The following is a 27106-nucleotide window of genomic DNA, read 5'->3' as shown; positions in this document are numbered from 1 at the left end:
TGCAGCTACTGTACATCCCTGTGTGTGTGTGTGTGTGTGTGTGTGTGTGTGTGTGTGTGTATGTGTGTGTGTGTGTGTGTGTGTGTGTGTGTGTGTGAGAGAGAGAGAGAGAGAGACTGTATGTTTTGTTGGGGGAGTCCTGGTGGTGACCTGGTTACACAGCACACATTCATAATCAACGATATGAAACAGTGTGTGTGTGTGTGTGTGTGTGTGTGTGTGTATGTGCATGTGTGTGTGTATGTTTAGTAGCCTATGTGTGTTGTAAGGAGACAGTATAGACCAGGCTCTTTTACAAACTAGTGTGTGGTGTGTGTGTGTGTGTGTGTGTTTGCGTGTGTGCGTGTGCTTGCACTCTGTTCTTTCCGTGACCAACAGTGACTGAGCACTTTCTCCAAGTCTTCCTCCCTAGTCTCATAGCACCATACAGAAGCCCAACACCCGACTGACCCCTGGGAGACTGTGACCTGAACACTTACTTAACTGATAAGAGGCTCATTCAGGAGCCAGTTTTTTCCTGGTAAAGAGATATACATTCCAACCCTGGTCAGGTATGAGAGAAGTCCCACCGATGTGGAGGGTTGTATTATAAAGTGTAGGGTTCCACCGTGCTACTGTGCACTGTGATAGCCTCCTTATTTGGTGTGCGTTGCTTGTTCAGGAGTCTCGTATGGTAATGCATCCCATGTTTGTTTGGCATGTTGTATTTCCCCCCTCCAAACCATCACATATTGACTTCCTTTCCATTATCCTGCTTCCTTCCTACTGAGCTGATATCTATGTTGTCTAGTAATAGTAACGGTTCTGTTTTACCTCCAGTTGGTCGACCACCTGAACAACGCGCTGACACATCCACATCCTTTGGTCAGTTCGGACCGCGGCGGGTTACATTGTCTCAGGTGTCAGACGACCTCCTAATGAACCTCCTCCAAAACACACATGAAAACAAGTCACTAAATCCCTATCAGCTGCACTCATATCTGAAAAAACAACTGAAGCTACTATATATAACTAGTATAACTTCCTGTCTGGCATGAATGGGATACAGGAAGTTAAGTGTGGGACTTTGAACAGGGTTTGTGTGTTGCTATGGTCACACTGGTGTATTTCCAAGGTGCTTCCTATCATGCAGCAGAGGCCCTGGTTCAAGGGAGTTCCGATCTGAGGGATCAGCAGGTTTATTCCCCTGCTCTCGGCCAATCATGGGGGTGCATGTAAGGTTGGTCTCGAGCTCACGCCTGTGGTTGGTGGTACAAGACTGATTGTGTCAATTTGCCATCATTTATTGGTTTATTAAACCGAGCATTCATTCTACTGTACTCTCTTGCCTCCGACCCAGTTATTGCTATTCGTTACAGTATTCTGTGTAAACAATTAGGCTAGATTACTTTTTGCCTCGTAACACCATATGACTTCAAATCACTGAATTAAACTGGAATTCGTTTTGGGGGAAATAGTTGGACCCATTATTTTGGAAATGAAACAAAAAATATCGAACAATACCTTACTCACTAGCCTACTGCAGGCTACGTGAACTGAGGCAGATACTATTTGGGTTGTTTTGCCCATTCCTGTCCACTAGGTAGCGCTGTTGCTCTATGATACAGACCTCACTACTGTTTATGCCAGCCCAGTTGTGTTGATCACAACGCTGCCGTTGGACTTGTTCCATGGGAGAGGCAAGGTCAACTGGTGCTGTGGTCAAGGTCTCACATGTGTCTGTAGGCCTATTGGCTACTCGGGGGTGGAAGAAAAACATTTGTTTTCCGCCAGCGCGGCCATAAGAGAGCAACACACAGGAGGGATGGACAGGGGCAATGTGTTTCTGGTGCCAAGATAAGCTTACGCAACCGTGGTCCTGGCAATCCTCCAAGTCTGAGGTCATTGGCCTTATCAGCCAGGCGCCAACGCCGAGTATCGCCGCCACAGTGGCCTTTCCGGAAGAAACGCTTCACACATTTTCACCATGGCGAAAGGATTTTGCCGCTGTAGGTCAAGTTCAAATGAAGCTCGCTCTTGTTTGTAGAAAGCGAATTAAAGAACAACTCCATTCAAGCCTAGACCTAGATAAGGCATGTCAAGCGTAAAAAGCGATTCCACGTTTCCCAGGATTGTCAAATGTCATCCAGATAAAGTTCAAAAACGGTGTAACTATCTAACCTTGACAAACCATGGCCCTCAGCAAATGTTACTGAGAGGTTGTTATAGTCTCATGTTGAATACTGCAGCCTAGGCCTTCCTCAAGCAGCCTATTCTCGTTTACATAGGCCACTAATCACACACACACACACGCACACAAATCTCACAAAAAAAAAGCCCTTTCACACTTACGGTTTGACACAACTCACCTAGGCATAGGCCTACACAATTTACAAAGGGCGGCAGAAAGATTATGTCTCAGAAACTCTTTTGGTAAACATATCCACCATGTTCCTTATCACACAGATAGCGTTGGTTACGCTTGTAAATGGTTTGAGAGTAGCAGGGCACACGGACATGTGAACTGATGTGATTGGAAAACTGGGACTCTTATGTCAGCAGCACACTACCCTGCATGATTTCCATTCCAGGCTTTTCCTTCGGGTGGCCGTGTGCCTTGGGTTTGTGGCGAGAGTCACAGAATATACGTAGCTCACGTCTCTCCAAATTCACGTGGGAATTGAGGAGATAATACGCAGGTTTTCTAACCTCTGAGAGAAAATGGCCTTGAACGCAGGTTCCACACAGAACCCTTTGCAGGTCGGTAAGGTTCCAGGTAGAAGCATTTCCAGACCAGACCCAGTAAGCACCATTTAGAGTTCCAAACAGCACCTTAGGGACCTGAAAGAAGTGGTTCTCTTTGGAAACTTTTATTCTAATTGTAGCTAGCACCCTTTTTTTACAGTAGGCTAAGTGATATGTGATAACCTCTCCTATCTATACAGTCAGCTAATTAAGTTGATGACTAGCCTACATGAGGGCATTGTGAGGTGAGGCTATCTTTGTCCTGTCCTGAAAGAAGACAATGTTCACACAATGTATTGCCCAAGGGGCAACTCCTGCCCTGTAGATGAGAGAGAGAGAGAGAGAGAGAGAGAGAGAGACTGTATGTTTTGTTAGGGGAGTCCTGGTGGTGACCTGGTTACACAGCACACATTCATAATCAACGATATGAAACTGTGTGTGTGTATGTGCATGTGTGTGTATGTGTGTATGCATGTTTAGTAGCCTATGTGTGTTGTAAGGAGACAGTATAGACCAGGCTCTTTTACAAACTAGTGTGTGGTGTGTGTGTGTTTCCGTGTGTGCGTGTGCTTGCACTCTGTTCTTTCCGTGACCAACAGTGACTGAGCACTTTCTCCAAGTCTTCCTCCCTAGTCTCATAGCACCATACAGAAGCCCAACACCCGACTGACCCCTGGGAGACTGTGACCTGAACACTTACTTAACTCATTCAGGAGCCAGTTTTTTCCTGGTACAGAGCATTGTAGCTTAGAAGGAGCAAAGGAGCATCTTTGAAATCATCTCTCATAGGCCATCTTATCAAAGAGCATTGCTATCGTATTTATATTGACAAATATTTCCAACCACAAACAGTTAAAAGAGAGGCTTCCTGCACACTGTCATTACTTGCAAAATTACTTTATTGTAGACAATGTTTCGGTCCCAAGACTTTCATCCGGTTAAACACTGATGAAGGTCTTGAGACCAAAATGTTGTCTACAATAAAGTTAGAACCTGAGAGTGTAGGCTAGGATCTCAACAAATTATGCTGTGTGTGAGACAAAGTTAGAAACGTTGTCTTACAATAAAGTTAAAACCTGATGAAGGTCTTGGGACCAAAACGTTGTCTACAATAAAGTAATTTAAGTAAGGAGTGGGCGGGAAGTCTAGCCTACACTGTACATAGACTTTTCCTCCTGCGTACCTGTAACAAGCACTAGTGGGTGCGTCAGCCTTGACAATCAAGATTTAACCACAAACATGTTTTCTGAATAATTTTTTCAAGGCGCCCACCCACATCCATTGTATGACCAAAACTGTGGTAGAGCAATTATCAGACTTTCTCAAAAGTGCTAGTTTTGTCAACTTTTTGATCTGAACCATTGTATATGATCATGAGTAACCTTAAAACAGGGCTAAACATGATTTTTCCCTTTATTACTCCTTTAAGTTATTTGTGTAATTTAGTTTGTTAGTTATATATTATATTTCGTTATTATTAAAGATACCACACACACACTCACTGTCTGTTTATGTAAGTGAATTGAAAGGTCAAATAATGCTTATTTAGTGGTTAAAAAGTAGTAATATTGTCACAATACTGAGGAAAGCTTGCATGCAACGAGCGCAAGTATGCTCTCCTCTCACTTAAGAAACTGGGCTCAGCATCATGATCACAAGTTTATACAAAACAAAATTGATAATGCATGGGTTGTGTCTTTTCCCATGTGACCTTCATTCCTGTCTGGACTAATAATCGACCACTTACAAAAGGTTGAGAATCCCTGGTGTAATGTAAGTCTGCTGTAACTAAATCATGTTTAGAATTTAAAGCATGCCCCGAATTAATGAGTACCTCTGAGCATGAAGGTGTCAGTCCCCTCCTCTCCCAACTTTCCTGTCCTTTTCTACTGTCACTGTGCCAATAAAGCAGAAATGTGTTTCTGAGCTAATATCTTCTTTATCCCTCTTAGGGGCTACATGGAAAAACCCAGTCATGAGGGGAACCACTGAGGAGGCACTGCAGCAGGAGGCTACCAAGTACCTGAAGCAGGCGTCAGACAGGGAGGGTGGCTGGAGGCAGCGCAAGAGGCTAGCAGAATCACTCCTAGCCCCACAGCAACTCAAAATACTGAACTGCTTAGGAGCACCTGGTCCCATTGCCCCAGACACTGGGCTGACTGTAATGTAAAACAAGTCTGCAAGTTTTTATTTTATTTTATTAGGAAATGTACAGTAGGGCTGGGTATCGATTCAAATTTCAAGAATCGATTTGATTCGGATTCACAAGGTTCAGAATCGATTATCATGATTCAATTCGATTCGATTCAATATCGATTCGGTTAGTGTTACTAAAAACTTTTTTTTTTTTTTAGCTGTAACCTTAATTACATGAATGACAAGTTATGCAACACATCAATACTAGGGCTGGGTATTGATACTGATTTCCAAAATGAATGAATGAATGAATCATTGAATGAATTAATGAACTATTCATTCCTTCATTTATTCATTCATTCATTAAATAAAAGATCAACTTTTTTTTTTTAACCCAGCCCTAATGTAGTGTTTTGCAAATGAATTAACTATGTCAAACTGATTGCAGAAACTCGGTGACCAATTAAGTGACCAATTACAAGTCCCATTGATATACTAGACTTGTACTTACTGTTATGTTTCTCTGTGTATGCAACTCTGTGTTTTGTTTTCTGCTCCTCCTGTTCTTGGATTCTGCCGGAGGTCCACCTGCTCGTCCATCGGGGACCCGCTGTACTGTAGGTCCGCTAGCCTTGTGTTATATTCCGCCGGAGTTCTGCAAACTCGTTCATCGGGGACCCGCTGTAGGTCCTCTAGCCTTGTGTTATCTGGGTTTATCCTTTGTCCAGAAAAATAAGTTGAACCAATTGCAGCAAAATAGGAATCATCAGTGTAACTGCTTTAGCCGCTGACCACTACCATTAATGTTATGGAAGCTGCTACTAGTTGTTGTGAGCTCCTGAGCTAACTGGCTATCCTGCTCTTATTGTGCTGGATTAGCATTGGAAGCATTGGAACTGATGTGTCCATACGACAAGACCTATCCTAATATATCAGACATTATTTCATGTCATTTCAATTCACAGCCATTTCAGAGGCATGACTAGCTTCAGTTCTACCAGTCCTGAACAGAAACAAGCCAGCCACGCACATAAGCCAGGCTGGACCTGGCCTGGTTCTAGAAGATGGGTTTTACCAGGGAAGTTTCAGGGCAGTTTTTAGTGCTGATGGAAAGACGCCTGTGCTGAGGGACCAATTAACAATAGCTAGTGTGTCCCTGGAATGGTTTTGAAGAACTTGGTTGGAATAGGGTCGAGGGGGCAGGTAGACAACTTAAGTTGAGACACCACTTTGTTCAGTACCTCTGTGTCAAGTGGAGTGAACAAGTTCATAACCCTGCTCTGCGGGGGAAGAGGGTCATCAATAAAAACATTTGGTTTCGACTGGGTGATATTCATCCTAACACCCAGGTCAGTTATCTTGTCTGTAAAATATGCTACAAATTCTTCGCACTTAAGAGTAGATGACAAGTTGATAGGTGTATAGGGGGCAGGATTTAAGAGGTTAGGTTATCCATCGTTAAAAAGAGCACCCTGGAATGGTTTTCTAGAAATCACTTTTTGGACAATGATCTCTTCTAGCATTTCTTGTGAACTTGTTAAAAGAGTAGAGGTGTTCTTTAAGAATATTGCGGTGGTCCTGCAGCTTGTTCTTCCTCCATGTGCTCTCAGCTCTCCTACATGTTCTCTGAAGTTCATTTATCTCCTCATTCCTCTATGGAGCTTTTTGCTTAGTTACGACCTTTTTCAGTTTTATCGGTGCTATAGAGCTAAGGGCTGCACCCAGTTTGTCATTAAAAATAGTTACTAAGTCATTAACATGTGGAGGCCCCACTCCTGGGATAATTGTACTATTTGCATTCATCATTACGTACAAGATCCGTTTAGCCATGTACTGTACAGGTATATGGTTCACACATACTAGGAATGACTGAATTATTTCATGAGTTCTTTCAAGAGAATAGCCTATAGAAAACATAAATACTGTAGATCTAGTCCAGTGGAAACTCACTTTTAGTGGAAACTCACTCTACTGTAGCTCACCATGCAGTCAGTCCACAAAAATGTCCACAAAAGTGTAACGCTGGCACCACAGCTGCTACTAATCCACTAATTAGACAAGGAGAAGATTTAGAACATGCCTCTGTAGCTTAGCTTGTTTTATCAAGGACTTGGTGGCATTTGGCTAAAAGCCCAGCTGCTTCACAAGTCCCACATCAAATAATGATTTGATTCATGTGATATAAGTTGTGCCCTCCTGTTATTTAGATGTTACTTTAACAATAACAGTCAGGCACATTACAAATATCAGGATTCTACAGATTTGATGGTAAAATAGTTTTAAAATTGTTCTCTGCATATGCTTTTTAAAAACAAGCACACTGCTTCTCTGCTCCACACACATAGAAAGTCTGATGATGCTGTCCATACATTTCAAGCATTATGTAATTGAATAAAATGCTACTTCTTCCAGCACCTCATGCATTGGGGTTAGGGCATTTACACAATGCTGCCATGTGAAAGTGAGTCAAGCAGTGGGTGAAATGAAGGGGTTCTGTACATTCTGTACAAACAATAAGGGGCCCAGATGTTACCCACTTGGGCTACTAGAAGTTGGACCTACTGTACATGGGCCTCATAAATCGTGCAGTTGGACCCCACCTAAGGCTCAGTCAGATACCCCTTCAAGCCCATGTGGGCAAACCCAGGTGGAGCCACTGTGGAAACTGTGGACAAACCCACTTGGGACCCATATCGCCAGCCCACGTTTAACCCATATGGGCCCCACCTGTCAATGCTGGCTGGTAATTAATCATTCATATTTTATTTTGAATATGTATAAATAATAGGTATTGTTTGAGACATTTCATTAGGTGAGGCCTAGGCTACTGTATTTTAGCCTAAACCTGTTTATGCCACCTACAAAACAAAAGGATATGATAATGAGCAATCATTTAATGTAGACCTACATACCGATACACATCAATAAAAATCATGCGTTTCTCCGGATTTACGTCACCATATAGGCCTAGCTATTCAGGCGGCAGACCGGATGGTTGGGCATTTTAGTTATTATTCATTCCTGGGACAAAACATCTAGGCTATTTAGCGATTTGTTATGAGAGCCTGTAAAGCAAACGTGTTTCTGTTTTCAGCAGATTCTGGCGAATCATGTAACGGTCTTTGTAAACGTTTTGCAATTATTTTGTAACTTCGGACAGTTGCCTCCACAATTAGGCTATTTGAAACATTGTAATGCAGTCAACCGCGTGCGTCGTTGCTTTGCAATTGTTACACTAACACGTTTGTAGCCAAATAAACAGAATGTGTCATTAAATCCGTATAATAACTGATCACCTTTATCTATCTTCACCTTGAAAATTACATTACAACAACCAGCGTCCGCGGCCCACACCATCGCCCTCATCCGGAGTTATGAAACTTCCTAACCAGGTTTTGTAACTGCGAGCTCCGACCAATCGCAGGACACTGCTGGTCACGTGATTTACAACAGTCGGCGGTTCACGTAGAAAATGTGTAGAGCCTGCACAATGTAGCCTATAGAGAGGCCTGTGTGTAAACTCACTCGTCAAAGACGTTTAAAATAGCAGGCACTTGTTTATATGCCTTAGCGATAATGTCGGTCCAACATCCTGAAGCGGAGGCGTTTGAAGAAAGAGGAGGATTCTTTATCGAACCCGATACAGAATCCGACTGGAGCGAGGACAATGTTGACCATCACAGACTTATTTTACAGAAAGCTAACGCACTGGCATCAGAAAACCGTCTCAAAGAAGCCATTGATGTATTTTCAATGGCCTTGAGATATGATTCAGTGCGCCCGGGCCAGTTGGGCACTTTAGTGGACTGTATCCTGCGCAACTTCAAACGAAAGGTAGATGAGAATGAGACGTTTTCGGAACGAAGGAGAGACGGGGCCGAGCACGCCGGGGGTATCTTTGATTGCCCCAGTTGTAATAGGTTCCTAGGCGAACCTGTGACTATAGCCTGTGGACATTCATACTGCAAAAGATGTTTACAACAGGAGCTTCTGTCTAAATGCAAACAGTGCTCCGACACCATCAGAAGAGGGCCAGGGGACACAAAGCCGAATGTGATTTTATGCGGACTATTGGACAAGTGGTTTCCCTCCGAGCTGAAAAGATCCAAAGCTATTAGTAAAATTGAAGATCTATGCAAAAGGAAAGAATTCGAAGAGGCAGTATCGCTAGCGACGAATTTGATCCAAGCTGGTGAGTTATTGGGGTGTGGGAGAGAGCCTAGGCTACAGAGGTCCGTGCGCTTTTGCGCTCCTCTAACCTGACCTGACAGTTACTTGGCTCTAAGAGAATGTGTAGCCATACAATAAACAAATGATTGCAATCACTAAATTTATTTTTGTTGATGTAGGCCTACTTTATTGTAAAGGGAGAGGGAAGGGGGAGTGCTATTGACCAGCATTGTGGTATGTGTGATAATTAAGTGTCGGACAATCCCTGCCCCCTGTCACGTAACCACGGATGTATACGTAACCCTCGTGCTACTCTGACGCACGCGCATTAGAGCCAGGTTGCATAAGGCAGGTCGTAACACCGCTGACACGTTTTGTAACTTACGGGCCGCGAGGGGCTTGAGTTCATTACAGCAATGCATCTGGAGACATTACTTTAGGTCTGATACATTATATGACTGGAACAAGCAGCCAAAGGCTCAGTTTGCTTATGTTGTGTACAGACTACATGCGTGCCTCTAGAAAGGACGTAGCCTAGTTTAATGCATTTGACCTCTTAATGTCAATGTCATTTTAATTATATAGCACCATTCATACAAATTAATGTAGCACTATGTGCTACATTAGATTAGTGTGTTGTATAGCAAAACATTAAGTCAATAGCATTTTAAATATCATGTTTTTAAGTAGTCCTATCTAATTAACTATTAACAATTTTAACTAACATTTACAATATATTACTATATTAACAAATTAACTATTAATTATATGAAGTATCATTGAACGTGTTATGTAATAGGCTGACAGGCTCTAGCATTCTCAAGTAAAAAAAAAAAAGAAAAAAGGCATCTGTGTGTGATTCAGTGTGGGGAAGTTGAGCCATTCAGAAGCTGCAGACAGGACACATTTAGGAGCTCAGCCCCCCCCCCCCCCACAGCCCCCTGGCCTGTAGAGACCACCATTACAGTAATGGGTGTGGCTTGCACGCATTCCCTCACTTCATAAATACAGTATAGCCAGTGCATGAGAATATGATCATTCATTTGCCACTCCCCACAAGAGATCTGAGACAATATGTACTGCACCCTGGTTTTTATAGTATAGACTATGTATGTATGTATGTATGTATGTTTGTATACTATCATATCAAAAGTGTAATTGGCATCTATAAAAGTGTATCTACCCTCAGAGAAATATGTCAAACATGTAATACCTTTATCATGTAGGTTACTTTGTCAGTGTTCCCGAACATCCAAAAGAGACATATGGAAATGTCCTGGATGTTCCAGACATACAGCTGAGGTACTGTGTCTGTGTTGGTTGAATGGTATTTGAATCGCCCTGATAGATTCAGTCACTCGATCAATAAGTTGATCTGAGAGTGAAAACATACTGTACTGATTCCAGGAGGTGATGCAAGCCATGCCCACCTACGTTACAACGTTGCGTAACAGGGAAATATTGACATCCTCAGGACGCTGTACTCTGTTGCTTAATCGATCCATAGCAGACATGGCATTGCCTGGTGGGGTAGGGCCTCTTAGGTGACACCGATTTGGGGAACTTGCACGTGTGACGTGGGAGCCGTGCCACCTCCGCCACCTGCCTCTTACACCCAGGGTCTGCCAGTCGGAGCCGACATCGGCATTGTCTCTGTGACATCGTCTCTGTGACATCGTCTCTGTGACATCGTCTCTGTGACATCGTCTCCGTCCCTCAGACTGCTGACGAGTTTCCTCGCCAGGAACCTGGAACGGGCATTTGGGACGGAAGTCTGCTCTCTCTGAACTGATTCTGAGTCACCCATGTTTCCAGACTACTGTCTCCTCTGAAGTGGTTTGTCTCGCTCTCAGACGTTTTGCCAAACCGCGGTGCGCTCTGCGAGATGTCAGACATGTCTGCCGATGGCAGACGCACGTTTCTGCCAGCTGCACCGCGGAATCTCCGGAGAGCTTGTCCTTCAAGAATCCCACCCGAAGGCAAAATGAACGGCGTCTTCTCCGAATACCCAGCCTGTCCTAATTTGTGGCAGGGTTTGCAGGTCGCTTCATGTAACTCGGCATGTAACTCTACCTGCAGGGAATCCAGCGTCCCTTATTGAGAAGTTACATCACTGTTCTTACGAAGACACTTATGCAAGTTGTTCTCACGTATTGAGAGCATCGAATTTGACTTAACAAGAAAAAGACAGACTGAGGCCATATTCAACAGCGAATCCACTCTCTGGAATGGAAATAGGCTACTCACTGAAGTCTCTTGATGAAGGAAACCCATACAATTAGTTTAGTTAAATTCTTGAACATGTTCATTATCCTTTGATTGTTTGCATAATGTAATGTTCGTCCTTGTTCCCCACCCTGGTCGGGTGTGTCCCCCCTACCCACATTATTTGCATTCAGATCTATGGAAGATGACACAACCGCAGCCTCTCATTAGAGTCAACTGTTCGTTTCTTTAGCCCGCATTTCATCAGCTCCTCGAACCCGTTGCCTCATTCGTTTGCACTGCTCTGCATCTGGTCTGTGTGAGGCCATGAATAGTGATGTGGAGTGTGGGGGAATTGGCAGAGGCAGAAAAGGCCTGCGCCATAGTATGTTACTAGCTCAGGGGTAGCGTTAATCATTTTGTACCGACAATAGACGTTAACTCAGTTTTATGACGTCTACCTTGCTTTTTGTCATCCTCTCTTGCCTTCTGTCCCCTCTCTCCCTCTCCCTCTCCCTCTCTCTCTCCCTCCCTCCCTCCCTCCCTCCCTCCCTCCAGACCCGGGGAACGTGGTGGCGAGGTGGGCGCGTGCCGAGGCCTACGCCGGCCTCAAACAGTACTGCCTGGCTCTGGAGGACACGGAACGCTGCCTCATCTCCTCCCACTCTGCCGAGGTAGGCCCCCCCTCGCCAACCAATCGCAGTGTTTTCCTATACCAACAATGTTTTTGCTAGAGTTTGGTCTCACGTCCAGACTGAGACTAAACGCGTGTGTGTGTGTGTTGGGTCTTGGAGAAAACAGTCTGGCCATGCTTAAGGAGTTTTAACCTGTCTAAGTTAGCAGGCCATCCCTTAGACCGGCTATATTTAGGACTGAGGCTGGTACCATCTCATTTTGAAGGGTCAGTTATATATAGGCTGTTGATGCTTGTTGATGCTATCAATAAACATTCAACTAACTCCGCTGACCCCAACCACTACCACAGTCAAATTGTTGCATATCAAAAGAGTTGCAGTTGATCGCTAGCTGATAGTAAGTAGTTGTTGAGCGTCTGTAGAGTGCAGATAGGGCCCCTCAAATCCCTGAGGTTTGAACTCTACGCAGGATACCGGAGACATGTAATGAGGTTCTGGGCGCCGTTCTCTCTCTGTCGGCGGGGCTCTTTCCTCGGGAAGCTTTTTTCACCCGAGCTCCTATTTAAAGTTGTGGAGTATGAAGAGCCTCCCAGTCAGCTAAGCTAAGTTCTGACCTAGCATCGCTGACGAACGCAGGGGGGGGTTGTAGGATAGACTACTAGCTTAAGTGATTAAGGTCATAGCTAGCAGTAAGGGAGGTGGAGGAGTAAAAACGGAAGCGTAGTCGTTATTTGATGCGTTGTGAAGAGGCCCCAGAGGCTCGATGCCACACAGCTTCATCATTGATTTGATTGATTGATCTGACCATTGATTAAAAGGGCCATGCCAGAAAATAAAGTCTATGCTTCTGTGAGGAAAGGCTAGGAAATCAAATAGCGTAGAACCATCATTCAGTTAAGTCGGTCAGAAACGTGGTTAGGTCCCGCTTACTTAATCTCCGTGGTTACCCAGGAGGAGCCGACCGCTGAGGGGCTCACGGCGCTGCGGGGTTTGCGCCACGTTCGTCCGTGACGACCGGCGTGACGCTGCTGAAGCAAATGGGTCCTGCTGGCTCACAAAACCCCTAGCATGTCTGTTAACCTGGGTCACCTCTCCACCCGTCACCTCTCTCTCTCTCTCCTCTCTCTCTCTCTCTCTCCCTCCAGGGTTTCTATCGGAAGGCCAAGGTGCTGCAGGATATGGGTCAGGGCGATGAGTCCCTCCAGGTCTTCCTCCACTGCCTGGCCCTCGACGAGGACTTCCCCCGGGCCAAGCGGGAGATGGAATCGGTAAGAGATACATCTTCCGCCTCCTCCTTTCCCTCTCTCGTAGTATTCTTGCGAAGGCGCCGCTCTCTGGCCCTAAACCTAACCCCGTACTACACCCATCGAGTATATTTTACCCCCTTTGACAATATTTCTGCACCTCTCAAAGAACCGCTGGCTCTCTCCAAGCCTTACTCCCGACCTTTTTTTGAAAGGCTCTGTTTTATCTAAGCGTCCAGCCCTCCGCTCCCCTCCTGGGATGAGGCATGCTTGTGTATGCTACTTCTCTCCAGACGGAGCTTTAGATTAAGGTAATCAAGTCCCTCAGGTGCTGCTTACCCAAGGAGGGAGCAGCACGGAGCCAGAACAGACGCTGCAGCCCTGGGGGGGGGAGTCTAATCACAATTAAACGAATGAAATTGGTTGTTTATCACCACAATGGGTATTGCTGCACTGCCCGTCTGGGTCGCTTTGAGAAAGGCCAGGCATCTCGCAGGAAACTTTTAATTGAAATTTCTGCTTCAATTGTTGAATTTAAGTCCGTACGCTAAATGAGAAACACGCAGTAGGTCACTGCAAACTTGAAATGAAAAGAGCCTTAGACGCGCCCCCGGCGACGAAGGAAGACACAGGGCGGTTACATAATTAACCAATGGGGCGGCTGTGGCTCGGTGGTAGAGCGGGTCGTCCAATGATCGTAGGGTCAGCGGCTCGAATCCCGCCTCCTCCTGTCCACATGTCGAAGTGTCCTTGGGCAAGACACTGAACCCCGAATTGCTCCCAAACCTTGCGTGGCAGCTGCAGCCATCGGTGTGTGAATGTGTGTGTGAATGGGTGAATGAGAGGCCATTGTAAAGCTCTTTGGATAAAAGCGCTATATAAGTGCAGTCCATTTACCAACCAGGACCAGGTCGACATGCTGTATCTGGTACCTGGGTTTGAAAAGATCTGGAGCAGCCACCGTACTTTCACTACCTCGTAAGCATGTTACGTAAGCGCGTTCTACTGGTCTCTTGTGACTCTGTGACTCGTAATGGCATTAGGCTCACTGTTGGTACACTCTCCATCAATCCAAACTGCACTGGCTTGGCACGATACACTGGTCAGCGTTGTGTAAGAACAGATCTTATGTCTTTGATGTAACTCACTTTGATGGAATAGACAGATAGAAGCTTTTATTTAGACAGGGAAGAACATACTGAGACCAGGTCTCTTTTAAAGATGTGCCCTCTGTACCAACAACATACTAATATACATAGTAATACAGTCGCAGAGTACAGAAAAATACAAGAACAGTGCCAGCGTGCAGACAACAACGGCAATGTACGAACTTACAATCGACGAGTGTGTGTGTGAGAGAGAGAGAGAAAGAGTGTGCGGCCATATGACCGTCTCCGCCCGTGCATGCGTGCCATGCAGAGTTTGCGTTCGTCTGCCTCACGGCGACGCCAAACTCCCTCCTAACGACCTAGCATAACGTCATAACTCGCCGGTTCTGTCTGGTACCGCTTGACCCGTCCAAACTCCCCCTCAGGGGTACACCTAATGCAGATGGCCCGTTTCCCCAGGCTGAGAGAGAACATTTAAATGTTCTCTCAGCCATTTACGAGTGTTGTAACGAGGCCTGGGTGGGCACTAAAGAGAGAGGGAGAGGAAGACGAGAGAGGGAGAGAGAGAGAGAGAGAGGAAGACGAGAGAGAGAGAGAGAGAGAGAGAGAGAGGAAGACAAGAGATCTGAGAGAGAGAGAGAGAGAGAGAGAGAGAGAGAGGAAGACAAGAAATCTGAGAGAGAGAGGAAGACAAGAGATCTGAGAGAGAGAGAGAGGAAGACGAGATCTGAGAGAGAGAGAGAGAGAGAGAGGATATGAGATACAGTATGAGGGTAAAAGATGGAGGCATTAAAAAGCGAGAGCCCTGTAGTCGGTGGGGGTTGAGCGGAAGGCAGTAAAGCTGCTGAGTCACGGAAACCGCCCACAGCGGCCGAGGCCGGATCAATAGAGGGGTTTAAATCAAAAGGGAAGAAGAGACGGGTGGTCTGAGGACAGAGTGACTCAGACGGCGGGAGCGACCGAGCATAATCCCCTCCGGGGTGAACCGAGGACGCTCCAGCGCTCCAGTTTGGCGGAGGGTCAGTCCGGTTCACCCCACCGCAGCTGCGTCCATAGTTCAACACGGACACTTGGCACGGCCGCGCCTCACGTTTCGCAGAAGCTCCTGGCATCGCCAGAGGCCTTTTTTCAGCTCTCTGACGAGCGGGGAGAGTTGTTTCGTTTCGGGGAAGCCAGTCTCCCCTCGTCCAGCTGCCTCTCGTTTCTGTCATTTTGTTGTCTGTTTTCGGCAAATCGTCACGGGTTGTCGTCTCGGGTGTGTTTTCGTTGTGTTGGCGATGTCCTCTGTTGTTGCACTACTCCCATGTTCTAGTAGTGTGTAATGTCAATCTCACGGTTTTGTTGTGGCTTCATCCTTCATCCATTGCCAAGTACACACACACACACACACACACACAGTTTGACCAAGACTAACCCAAAGCTCTCCTCAGATACTGTGTGAGCTGCTGTCCCCGGCCGGAGAGAACGTGAGGGTGGGCCTGAGAGAGACGACCCAGAGCACCTCCCCTCACCTGCGCTGCAAAACACTGGTGGCTGATGCTCAGGCCCAACACCAGGCCCAACACCAGGCCCAACACCAGGCCCGACACCAGGCCCAACACCAGTCTGAACAGCAGGCCCAGTCCCAGCACCAGTACTACCACCAAGCCCGGGCCTCCTCGGCCCACACCGGCACCGGTGCTCAGGAGGTACTGGAGCTGAACACTGCGATCTGAACACTGCTCACGTTTTAGACCGGAAATGTTAGTCAGTGAGTGCTCTAGCGCAGATATAATGTGGCCAGTCAGGTACTGTTCTGACTAAGCCAGGCTAAGTCAGGCTGAACGGGGCTGCAATATCAATCTGAACTCGGGTTCCAAACAGGCCGCTGTCTGCACATTTTAACTCGCTCTCTCTCTCTCTCTGTCTCTCTCTCTCTCTCTCTCTCTCTCTCTCTCCCTCCCTCCCTCCCTCGCTCGGAAGCCTGGTCGCTCGGAGAGCCTGGAGCGTCCGGGGTTGAGCCGCGCCCACTCGCTGCGAGCCTACGGGCCCGGCTGCGAGGAGGAGGGGCTCAAGCGCGTGTGGTCAGCCCCCCAGCTGGGGGACCAGGACAAGGGGGCCCTGTTGAAGAGGAAGCTGTCAGCCTCCGACTCGGACCCCTGTGAGCTCCACAGAGGAGGGAGCAAGCAAAAGAAACAAGGTCAGTCGCCACCCGGAACATTCTTTTCTGTTCTACTGTTTTGCTTTTGAAGAACATTTACATTAGTCATTTAGCAGATGCGGTCATGCAAAGTGACTTAGACGTAGATCAGTGTATTGAGTGCGGCGCGTGACGCTCCTCCGCTCTCCTCCCTCTGCCCGCCGCGTAGGGGAGGGCGGATCCATCGACCACCCAGCCGCCGCCGCCACGCCCAGAGGCCCCCGGGCCGTCCCCCGACACCTGCTGGACCCCAACGACCTTGAGTGCTCCCTCTGCATGAGGTACAGGAAGAATGGGACACACACACACACACATACAGACAGACGTGCACACACACACGTGTCAAAGGCTGACGATTATGTGAACCTTCAAGTGTTTATATCTCCTTTTCTCACCGTGCCCCCCCCCCCTCGTCCCCCCGCAGGCTCTTCTACGAGCCGGTGACCACGCCCTGCGGCCACACCTTCTGTAAGAGCTGCCTGGAGCGCTGTCTGGACCACACCCCCCAGTGTCCCCTCTGCAAGGAGTGCCTCAAACAGGTGGGAGAGACGCGCCGTGTACGTTCGCCAACGGTCGTGTTTTCCAAGAGCAGTGTGTAGCTGTGATGGGCTGTTAGTTACGCCTAATCGTTTTTCCTCCCCATCTCTCTCTCTCTCTCTCTCTCTCTCTCTCCCCTCACCTCATCCCCTCGTCTCTTTCCCTCCAGTACCTGGCCTTCAGGAAGTACAGTCTGACCAGCGTCCTGGACCAGGTCATCAAGCTGTACCTCAGCGAGGAGCACGCCGAGAGACAGAGGACCCACCTGGAGGAGACCCAGGAGCTGTCCAAGTGAGTGTCCTCTCTACCGTCTACCTCTCTCCCTCTTTCTCTCTCTCCCTCTGTCTCTCTCTCCCTCTCTCTTTCTCTCTCTCCCCCTCTCTCTTTCTCTCTCTCTCTCTCTGACAGGGTCAGTCTCTGTCTCTCTCTCACACACACTCTGTATCTTTCTCGCCCTCTCTCTCTCCCTCTCTGAAATCGTATGTCCCCCGCTTTCTCTGCCTTTCTCTCTCTCTCTCTTGCTCTCTCTCTCAGTTCATTTTTTTCAATAGAAAGGGCTTCATTGGCATGGGAAACACATTTACATTGCCAAAGCAAACATCACAAAAGGTCACAAAAATGTTAAATATAAATGTAAATCCAAATAGGTGAATTGAGTGAAAAAGTAAGTGTAATATTTACAAATATATTTAAATGGTAACTTTGTATGTAAAGTGTGTATACAGTATGTACAGTGATCAGTGCGGTGTGCCAGGATACTGATTGACAGTCTTCACGGTTGTTGTGTTCCATTGGTCATTTTTTTTCCTGTCACAACTGCTCATAAATCTTGCTGCTGCACTGCTGTATTTCCCCCAGCAGATATGGGAGTTTTTTTTAAATCATTATTCAAAAATGTTTTCTCTCCATCTCCCTCTCTCACTCTCATCCCCCCCCCCCTTTCCCCCACTCCCTGAAACTGCGTCGGTCGCAAAGTATCGCCCGCTCCTTCGTCAGATTAGGGTCCGGTATTAACTGGTTCCTCCTCTTTCTCCCCTCCAGCCTGACGAGGAGCGTGCCCATCTTTGTGTGCACCATGGCGTACCCCACCGTGCCGTGTCCGCTGCACGTCTTCGAGCCGCGCTACCGCCTCATGATCCGGCGCTGCATGGACACGGGCACGCGCCAGTTCGGCATGTGCATCAGCGACACCCACAAAGGGTAGGCGTGGGACACACACACACATAAATATACATGCAAACGCTCTCACGGGTATAGGATCTCGTTGTGGCTTGCTTCCTGCAGACGGAAGTAGTTAAGGGCGCTAAATGTACTGTAAGCGTGCACACCAAGGTTATTATACTGTAATTAACGAAAACTAACTAAAAAACAAAAACTAGGTGTGAAAAAACATTTTAGTTAACGGAAATAAAAACAAAAACTAAGCTTTCCAAAAAAACGATAACTAACTAAAACTGTTGTGTGTTTACAAAACTAACTAAAATAAACTAAAATTATAGAGAAAATGTCCTTAGTTTTAGTCTTTTTCATTTCATACATAAGCCTAGTATTTTGGGTGGATATGAAATATGGATCCTCCATTTTTTCTTTAGCTGTGCCCCGGGGCAGAAGTAACCTGACGTGCGCCAGATGGTTTGTTTCAAAAAGAGTGAAACAACCTGAGCTCGCGAGATCAGGATAGTCTGACTAGGCTAGCGCAGAAGAAAATAAAAAAATACTGAAACTTATAAAAACTAAACTAAAACTAAGCATTTTCAAAAAAAATAAACTAAACTAGCAAACCTGCTTAACTAATTAAACTAATAACTAACTATAACTAATTAAAACTAAACTGAAATTGAAAACAAGTGAAAACAATATAAAAATAGAAACTAATGAAAAAAGCGAAACTATTATAACCTAGGTGCACACACACAAAAACTCTGCTCGGCACCAGTGCACTTGTCTCTTTAGCGTCTTGCCCAGGAGGATACATCAAAACCTCTGAGGAGGAAGAGATAGACTGCAGTGATGGGATTTCAGGCGTAATATCTGAAGCCCTTCTAATGAGCTGAATAAACACATGCAAATAAGGGGAAAGAAAACACTGGAATATTCATGCATAAGACATATTTAAAAGTATTATTATTTAACATTTGTTTATTCAGGGGAAAACCCATTGAGACCATGGTCTCATTGCAACGGTACTCTTGGTAACAAGACATTACATCTCAAGACACGAACCATAGAGTTTAGACAGTTGTACTTGCTCTCTCCATAAATAAATAATTTACAGTAAAGACTATGTGTGACAAGGACATAGCCTAATAAGTACAAGGTGTTTGATATGGAACATTGTCAACAATGATGAACAAATTCTCCTTCTATCAGTGAAGGAAACACTGCAGTTCAGGAGTCGTCATCCTATAACTGCCCCCATTTTAACGCACGTGAATAATCCCAATCCCAGGTTCGTGGATTACGGCTGCATGCTGATCATCCGGAGCGTGCACTTCCTACCGGATGGGCGGTCCGTGGCGGACACCGTCGGCGGCAAGCGCTTCCGCGTGCTCTCCCGGAACATGAGGGACGGCTACAGCATCGCTGACATCGAATACCTCAAGGATACCAGGGTAAGGACCAATCCCTGGCCTCCCCAGTCCTAACCTAACCCAGATCCAAGATAACAAAAAGGTAAAGGCTAGTTCCCAGAAACGCAGAGGCCATTTAGAGTGTAGGGTTAGGTTTAGAGTTGGGTTAGGTTTTGACCGGTCTTTGCACTGATGGGAATTAGCCACTACCCGCACAAAAATCCTGCTTTCGTATGCCAATTGACTGACGTGAAATCCCATTGGCTGGTTGGCTGACTGACGTCCTGTGCTGACCCAATCAGGTGGATGAGGAGAAGGAGCTGTCCCGGCTGCAGGAGCTCCACGACGCCGTCTACGAGCAGGCCCGCACCTGGTTCCAGAACCTCAAGAACCGCTTCCGCAACCAGATCCTGCAGCATTTCGGACCCATGCCGGAGAGGGAACCCGACATCCAGGTGGGTCACCACCACCACACAACCCCCCTCCCCCCACCCGCCCCTCGATCATATTCAGAAGTACTTCCTGGTCCTGAACGTCTCATTTTTTGTGTGGATATTATGCAATGGGATGTGCCCAGGGCTGAAAATTAATACCCGCCACCCGCCAATGGCGGGTAAAATTTCCATTTGGCGACTAATTTTCAGAGGCTATCCGCCACGCTGGCGGGTAAATGTTTGTACCAATAGAGTCATGTAATAAATTTTGCGTGCGATGTCGCCACATCCATGCCATAGACCGGCGTTGTTTGTTGTGTGTTGCACTTAAATAGCTCCCCCGCTGCACCAAATAAAGTTTCAGTCACATGACTGTTGTGGAGCCTCGCGCACTAGGAGAGACTGGTGACGCGAGGCTACTCGCGCACAGAAAATCGTTCCCATTTACCTCAGAGGACGCGCGTTACTACAGTCGACACCTACAGTAGATGTGTACCATCCTGTCTCTGGGATTCCATAGCATACCAAGCCACTGTTTCTCAGAAGGGATGTCTTTGATCGCTTGTCATGTAGCTTATAAGCTCTGAAGACGGTACTGGTTCCTCCTTGACTGACTTCACTGGTCATCCAGCCCAGGTTTAACTTTACATGACAGGCTGTGAATATGTTACAGTATATGTATTTTGTTCAAAGCATAAAGACCACGAGGTTAAGGCTTGGATCATTTATATCCCATATTTGTGTAGGGTTAGGTAGTTATGGATAATTCTACACCGTGGAAGTGAATGGAAATGAATAATTAAATTTTGATGAATTGCAATGTTGCATCGAATTAAACTAATTTATTTGAAATTTTACTTTGGCCTCTTCCTTAAGCACGTATTCAACATAATACTATTATCTGAACGAAAAGTACTGAAACAGATGTATAATGTGACAAAAAAGGCAATTTATTATTTTGGCCGGTAAAAAATATACTTGGCTGGTGGATTTTTTCATCTACCAGTCCCCTTGGCAGGTGAGCCAAAAAGTTAATTTTCAGCCCTGGATGTGCCTCGTCCGTAGGGGCTAGGTGTAGTTGCTGGACCGTGCCATAGATTTGACACAGTATCCTTGAGTGTGACGGTATGGCTGGGTGTGGTTTCTGGGGCATGGATCTGTTAAAAGTGTTCCTTCCACACATTAAGAACAGGAAGGAGTTTTGTTAATCTTGTGTTACGGGATTAGAGTTGTGCTCCACTGCCCTAGAATAGTGATGTCGGGAGGGGGGCGGAGCCTGATTACGAGACATGTAAAGCTTCATGTAATCACTTTATGTTATGAACTGAATCCACATCCAACACATGCACGCACACACGCGCACACACACACACACACACACACACACATAAAAGCAGTCAAGAGGCAAAGCATCTTTCATGGGACATTTGGAATGGAGTGTGTTATATAACTTGAATTAAACTATCCTCGAATTAACTAAAGCCCAGGTGTGTGTGTGTGTGTGTGTGTGTGCGCGCGTGCGTACGTAAGAGTTCCGTAACTTTGATACGAGTTCCGTAATTTATTAACGAAGGGCTGGAGTCCCTAATCTCCTTTTTTTTTTAAGACAGCAGGATTAGTCAACTCGCCCAGTAACACTGACAGCAACTTCTGAATCTGACACGACTAACTCCATTAGCTTCAAGCAGCTTTGGCTAAATGCTAATGTACCATATTGGCTTCTTCTGCTTGGCGGTTACAGTACATCTTAAGATTCTTGGTATGCAGTACAGTTAAGCTACCGACCCAAGTTACATTGAGTGATTAGTGGTTAATTTAGGAAGGCATTCCTATCCCCTGGCTGGGTTCCTATTCTTCAGTAGCTGCACACCGTAGCTAATTGTGATGCATTTCACTGTGATGCATACCCAAAGCCCGTCGGATTAGCCCGACGCCACTTGGCAATCGTGCAAAGTTTATAAGACATGCTCTAATTGTATTTGTATTTTGCTACTCTTGCACTTTGGCTTCAGAACACGATTATGCTCATAGTCACTTCCTTAGAGGGGAGATGCACCTGGGAGTTCTGGCGAGTAGTACACTGATTATACACTGATTACCGCCGTTAAATGCGATCATGGTAAATCGCTTTGGATAAAAGCGCCTGCTAAATTAATGTGATACATGATGGAATTTTACAACCCCCCCCCCCCAAGACATGCTCTAAACCCCCCCCCCCCCCTTCTTCTCCTCCTCCTTCTTCTTCCAGGCGACAGCCAATGGTCCGGCCTGCTGCTGGTGGCTCCTGGCCGTGCTGCCCATCGACCCTCGCTACCAGCTCTCCGTGCTCTCCCTGACCACCCTGAGAGAGCGCCTGGTCAAGATCCAGCACATCCTCACCTACCTGCAGAGCATCCCCAGCGAATAGGGCTTCCAGCCCCCATCCCCCCCCCCCCGCCACGTCTGACTTCACCTCAGCGCTCAACCGAACGTCCGCCTGATGGTCAGTCCACCTTCCAGCGACGTTCACTCTCGTGTTCGGTCTATTAACGCCTCCTATAAGCTCCTCCCACTATATCAGTGTAACTGCCACCGCTCTGGAGAAAAACCCTTCGGCGTGAAGTCGGCAGACGTCAGACCGACGGCGTCGCGGCGACCTCCTTCAGGGACACCTATGCAGAGACGGACGCCAGCAAAGACGGCTTTAAGAAGCTGCCAACGCCAGCCAGACGTTGGACGAGACTAACCGCTGTCTCTCACCCTCGCACTGTTCAACTTTCAACGTCTAGACTTCCTACTGGAAATAAAGGACAGATGGGAAAGACATATTTACAAAATGGACGTTGTCTACCAGACGCTCGCTGTGGGTTTGTTTTTCTTGAAGTCGTTGAAGGGTTCAGAGGGAAAGGTGTGTGTGTGTGTGTGTGTGTGTGTGTGTGTGTGCGCATGCATGTGTGTGTTGATGCTGGCACAAAAGGTGATTAGACTGTGAAAAAAATCCCAAATGCTGAACCTTAACCAAGTCTAACAGTGGGTGGGGTTGGGGGCTTAGGTTATGAGCTGCAAAGGGGCTACGGAGCCCATGTTTTAGGATATATTTATGTTTGAAACTAAGTCCAAGCTTATAACTCCACTGAAAAGTCCTCATCCTCTTCCGAGCATCAAGCGCCTCTTGCTGTCTAGCTCACGTGAACTGAAAGCCACTGCCCCCTTGTGGTGGTTAGAGGGACCTCCTGGTGAAAAAGAGGGGATGGAAAAACCCTTTTAATGTCTCTTAGTTCGATTTTTTTTTCTTTAAAGCCGAAAGAATTGTAGCTTGTCGGCCGTTTTTGTTTCTTCACTACGAGTAGATGGTACAATGGCCCCACAACTCACTCACTTCTTAAAACTGTTACTTCCTGCTGACAAAACACTCTAAACTTGAAATCCAGGCATCCAAAATGAGTAACTGTTTTTGTTCTCTGGATCCTGTTGAATCCAGTTTAGAGCATATTGATTTTGCAGGTGTACTTTACAGTTTGAGCTCCAAACTCATCCAAGTCTTCTTTTACCCATATCTCGTCTTCAAAGCCTAAAGTTCAAACATCCCACTTCATCCATGTTCACAGAAGTGATTTCTTCGGTATTATATTTTGACCATGTGTATTGTATGTACAAATAAAAGGGGAACTTGCAATATTTTTACAGTGCAAATGAGCACTAACAGCGTACTGTACCTACATTAAACTGCCTCAGCACTACAAGGGTTAAAGTCTTCCATGTTCTCCCATGTGGACCTTCGACTGTCTTTAGATGGAGCAAGGAAGCTTGCGGTCAGTGTGTCCTGGGGGCTTGAATTCTGAGCCGTTTTTCTTTTTGCCTCAGCATTTTCCTTTAAACACACAGTGGGTCAGCTTGGTTACCATTCCTGTCACCATAGTAATTAGTTTGTTATTGTACTAATTGTTCAGTTGCTGCGTGGCTCGATTCTTTTACATTTTGTAAAAGATCAGCCATGGCTTTTTTTTAGGGGGGAGAGATCGTGTTTTTTGCTCGAATGTTTTAAGTTATCCATTTTCAATAATAAATGCACCTCTTTTTCAGTGTGCCTCTGGTGTTCATTATATGAGTCTTGAATGAATGTAGGTAACGTACATACTACATACAGTACTGCACATATCAGGTATTGAATAATCAAGACACTTGGAGCAAAACATTCTGTTGTCTTTCTTTCAACCACGTGAGGACGATGGTGGTCCACTGACACCAACTCACCCTTTGACCTCTGTTACTTAACCCATTTTATTGTGAAAAAAATAACGGTTAGATGTGACTACATGCATATTACATCACACTCCTTTCAAATCCATAGAGTCAATAGAAGTTGTCCATACAGTGCAAGTATACTTCATAGTGTTCAGATTCACTTTGGTAAATATGCAACAGTCATATAATGCATTCTAACACCACAGAAAAATGTTCACAGGACATCCCAGTTTTTGGTGACCCGTTATCCTGTCCGTCTGGCCGGCTGACTCATTCAGGTCATCGCACTGACAGCATCATGACAAATTCTGCAGGGGGAGACAGACGGATGCTAGCAGGTACAGATGTACCGATCAGTACATGTTGAAGGGGTTTGACGAGTGACATGAATAGCAACCCCGAGAGAATGTGCCCTCATTAAAATGCATTAGATCCCTATCGAGCTGCCAGTGTGATATTATGACTGTCATTTTCCATCATGACCCGTTTAATGAAGAGAGTCAGAGGGTGGTTGGGTGAAATATAAAACAAAGTCTAGGGGTCTTGGAGTGTACCATTTCACTTGTAGGGGTAATACTTAGTTTATAGTGGGTGTAAACCAAACACAAAAAACCTAAAGATACCTTACGTTTCTGACACTTTGTAGTACTTTTTCCAAGTCCTTCCAATTATTACTAGATATATTATTATATATTATTATTAGAATACTACTTCTAACTAGACTTAAGTGTAAGAACCACAACGCTACGCTCTGCTACCTCAGGGCGACTGGTTACCCCGTCAATCCAAGGCCCCTGCGGTCGATCGACGCGGTCACGGCTCTTCTCTGTCCTGGCCCCGCAGTGGTGGAACGAACTGCCCACTGACGTCAGGACAGCAGAGTCACTGCCCATCTTTTGTTGCAGGCTCAAAACTCATCTCTTCAAGAAGTACTACAATGATCCACCCTCTTAAGCACCTGTTGTATTTTGCTATTCTTGCACTTTGCCTTCAGCACTAGATTATGCTCTTAGTCACTTGTTTTAGAAAGGAGATGCACTTGTGAGTTAGTAGGCCTAGTAGAGTACATTGGCTTTTCCTACGTTAAATGCAATTATTGTTAGTCGCTTTGGATAAAAGCGTCTGCTAAATGACTAATGTAAAAGACTGTAATGTAACCAAATTTATACATAGGAGGGCTATCTGGCGTTCTAGGCAAGCGAAGCAATGGAGTGAATGTGTGAAAATTCACAAAAGCAGCGAATCCAAGGTAGTGTTAATAAGATTAAAAAGCTTTAATTAAAGGCTAGTTCATATAAGGAAAGATATACTTTACTTTATTAGAACATTAGATAAAAAACAACATAAATTATATTAAAAGCATGCCAACATGTTTCATCCACACATGGCCTTCATCAGGGCTTAAAGGAGTAGTTTACACACGAATGTGCTGCGACTTAATAGTTCTATGCTAAATAATTTAAAAAGCCTTTCCAGATGAACTAGAATCTTACTTTATGGCGAATTATATGTCAGAACGCCAACTAACACCTCTGTGAGTTTCTTGTCTTTGAAATCGAGAGTTTAACATGTTTTTGAATGATTTTTCAAGGTGCCCACCCACATCCATTGTATGACCTAAACAGCGGTAGAGCAATTATCAGACTTTCTCAAAAGTGCTAGTTTTGTCAACGTTTTGATCTGAACCATTGTATATGATCATAAGTTACCTTAAAACAGGGCTAAACATGATTTTTCCCTTTACTACTCCTTTACCAGTGAAGCAGTTTACATACCCATAACAAATTATCTCAATATGTTCTAATATGAACTAGCCTTTGATTAAAGCTTTCTTATCGTATGACGAGTGCCTTGGATTCGCTGCTTTGGTGGATTTTGCAAAAAGGTTTGTTTTATTAATTAGGATTAATTTCACCGTCTCCCTGACTGCCACGCTGAACATCTCTCCAACTGCTGTGTTTCAGCTTGTTTTGCTTCAGCGTGGCTGTGCTCTTTTAAGCACAGTGCCCAGCTTGTCGATTAATATGGCTATTGATCTGCCTGTCAGTCAAACAGCAGCCCGGAAAGTTATGGCCCGAGGACACGCGGTTTACATTAATCAATTCTGCTTACATTTTCCACTATGTTTCTGGAGACTAGGATATATTGACTTCTGCAGCTAGAGTTCTACAGCTAGGGAGACTTGTACTCTCTTTTATTTTACTATCTCTTATTGGTTCAAAAGATTTTTTGTGGGCTTTAGAATTCAATGATTCATGTTCCGCACTATACACTTTGTTTTTTTTCCAACTACTTGGAATGTGCCATGATTTAGAACTCAGTTTTTCTCAATTTAGAACTGAGTTTTTCGAGGCCAGCAAAGCTAAGGGCACATTTGAACTGACATCAAATGCATATTTCCTCCCTTTGAAGGAGTCGATGAATCACACTGGCATGAATTGATAACAGCTGTGAAGAGGAGCGCACGTCGTCCAATTACGTTAGACTAGGGACGGGTTCTCTTTCAAGCAGGTAGGTAACACGCCCATCACATTCCACTTCCTTTTCTTCAGACAGGAAGCAGGTAGAGAGCGAGGGAAGTGACAAAGTAAGGGAAGCAAAACCAAAGCAAAATCGCCAGGTTTGGAATTTAGACCTTGTTTTCTCTTAGGGGCCCAGATTCCTACCTTCGCGTACAGTAGGTGTGTGTATTTGAAGTATGGCCTGCCGGCGTTGCCTTGGGGACTGATGGCTGATAACATGCTGTAGCCTATCTGCTCATTGATCCTGGCTAATGCTGACCCCGCCCACCCGGCTTTCTGCAATTATTGTAATTGATCGGGGTCGATATGCCGGGACAAAGGGTGAACGTTACCGGCTGAGACCCCCGACAGGTCATCAGGGAACGCAACTTGAATCATCAGGACGCGGTACGTGTCTGGAAGTGTGTGTGTGTGTAT

General features: G+C 45.7%; 2 protein-coding genes across 2 annotated transcripts in view; one reads left to right on the top strand and one right to left on the bottom strand.

The window, feature by feature from the left end:
- Positions 1-8355: 8355 nt before the first annotated feature.
- On the top strand, positions 8356-23948 carry lonrf1 (LON peptidase N-terminal domain and ring finger 1). Its single transcript, XM_084454625.1, has 12 exons — positions 8356-9052; positions 11794-11909; positions 13016-13138; positions 15654-15911; positions 16186-16402; positions 16572-16683; positions 16827-16941; positions 17109-17230; positions 17981-18139; positions 19389-19551; positions 19812-19964; positions 22192-23948. The coding sequence occupies exons 1-12, from the start codon at positions 8437-8439 to the stop codon at positions 22348-22350; spliced, it is 2313 nt and encodes a 770-aa protein (XP_084310751.1). The 5' UTR covers positions 8356-8436; the 3' UTR covers positions 22351-23948.
- Positions 23949-24446: 498 nt separating this feature from the next.
- Positions 24447-27106, bottom strand: part of cabp4 (calcium binding protein 4) — a gene marked incomplete at both ends in the record, with an annotated part of 12657 nt that continues 9997 nt past the window's right edge. The window contains one exon of the mRNA XM_084454631.1: positions 24447-24475. Within this exon, the coding sequence (XP_084310757.1) occupies positions 24447-24475 (29 nt within the window). The remainder of the gene's footprint in view (positions 24476-27106) is intronic.

This window comes from Borostomias antarcticus, assembly GCF_949987555.1.
Source record: "Borostomias antarcticus genome assembly, chromosome: 20".
Lineage (NCBI taxonomy): Eukaryota > Metazoa > Chordata > Actinopteri > Stomiiformes > Stomiidae > Borostomias > Borostomias antarcticus.
This window is presented reverse-complemented; position numbering and strand designations above follow the sequence as displayed.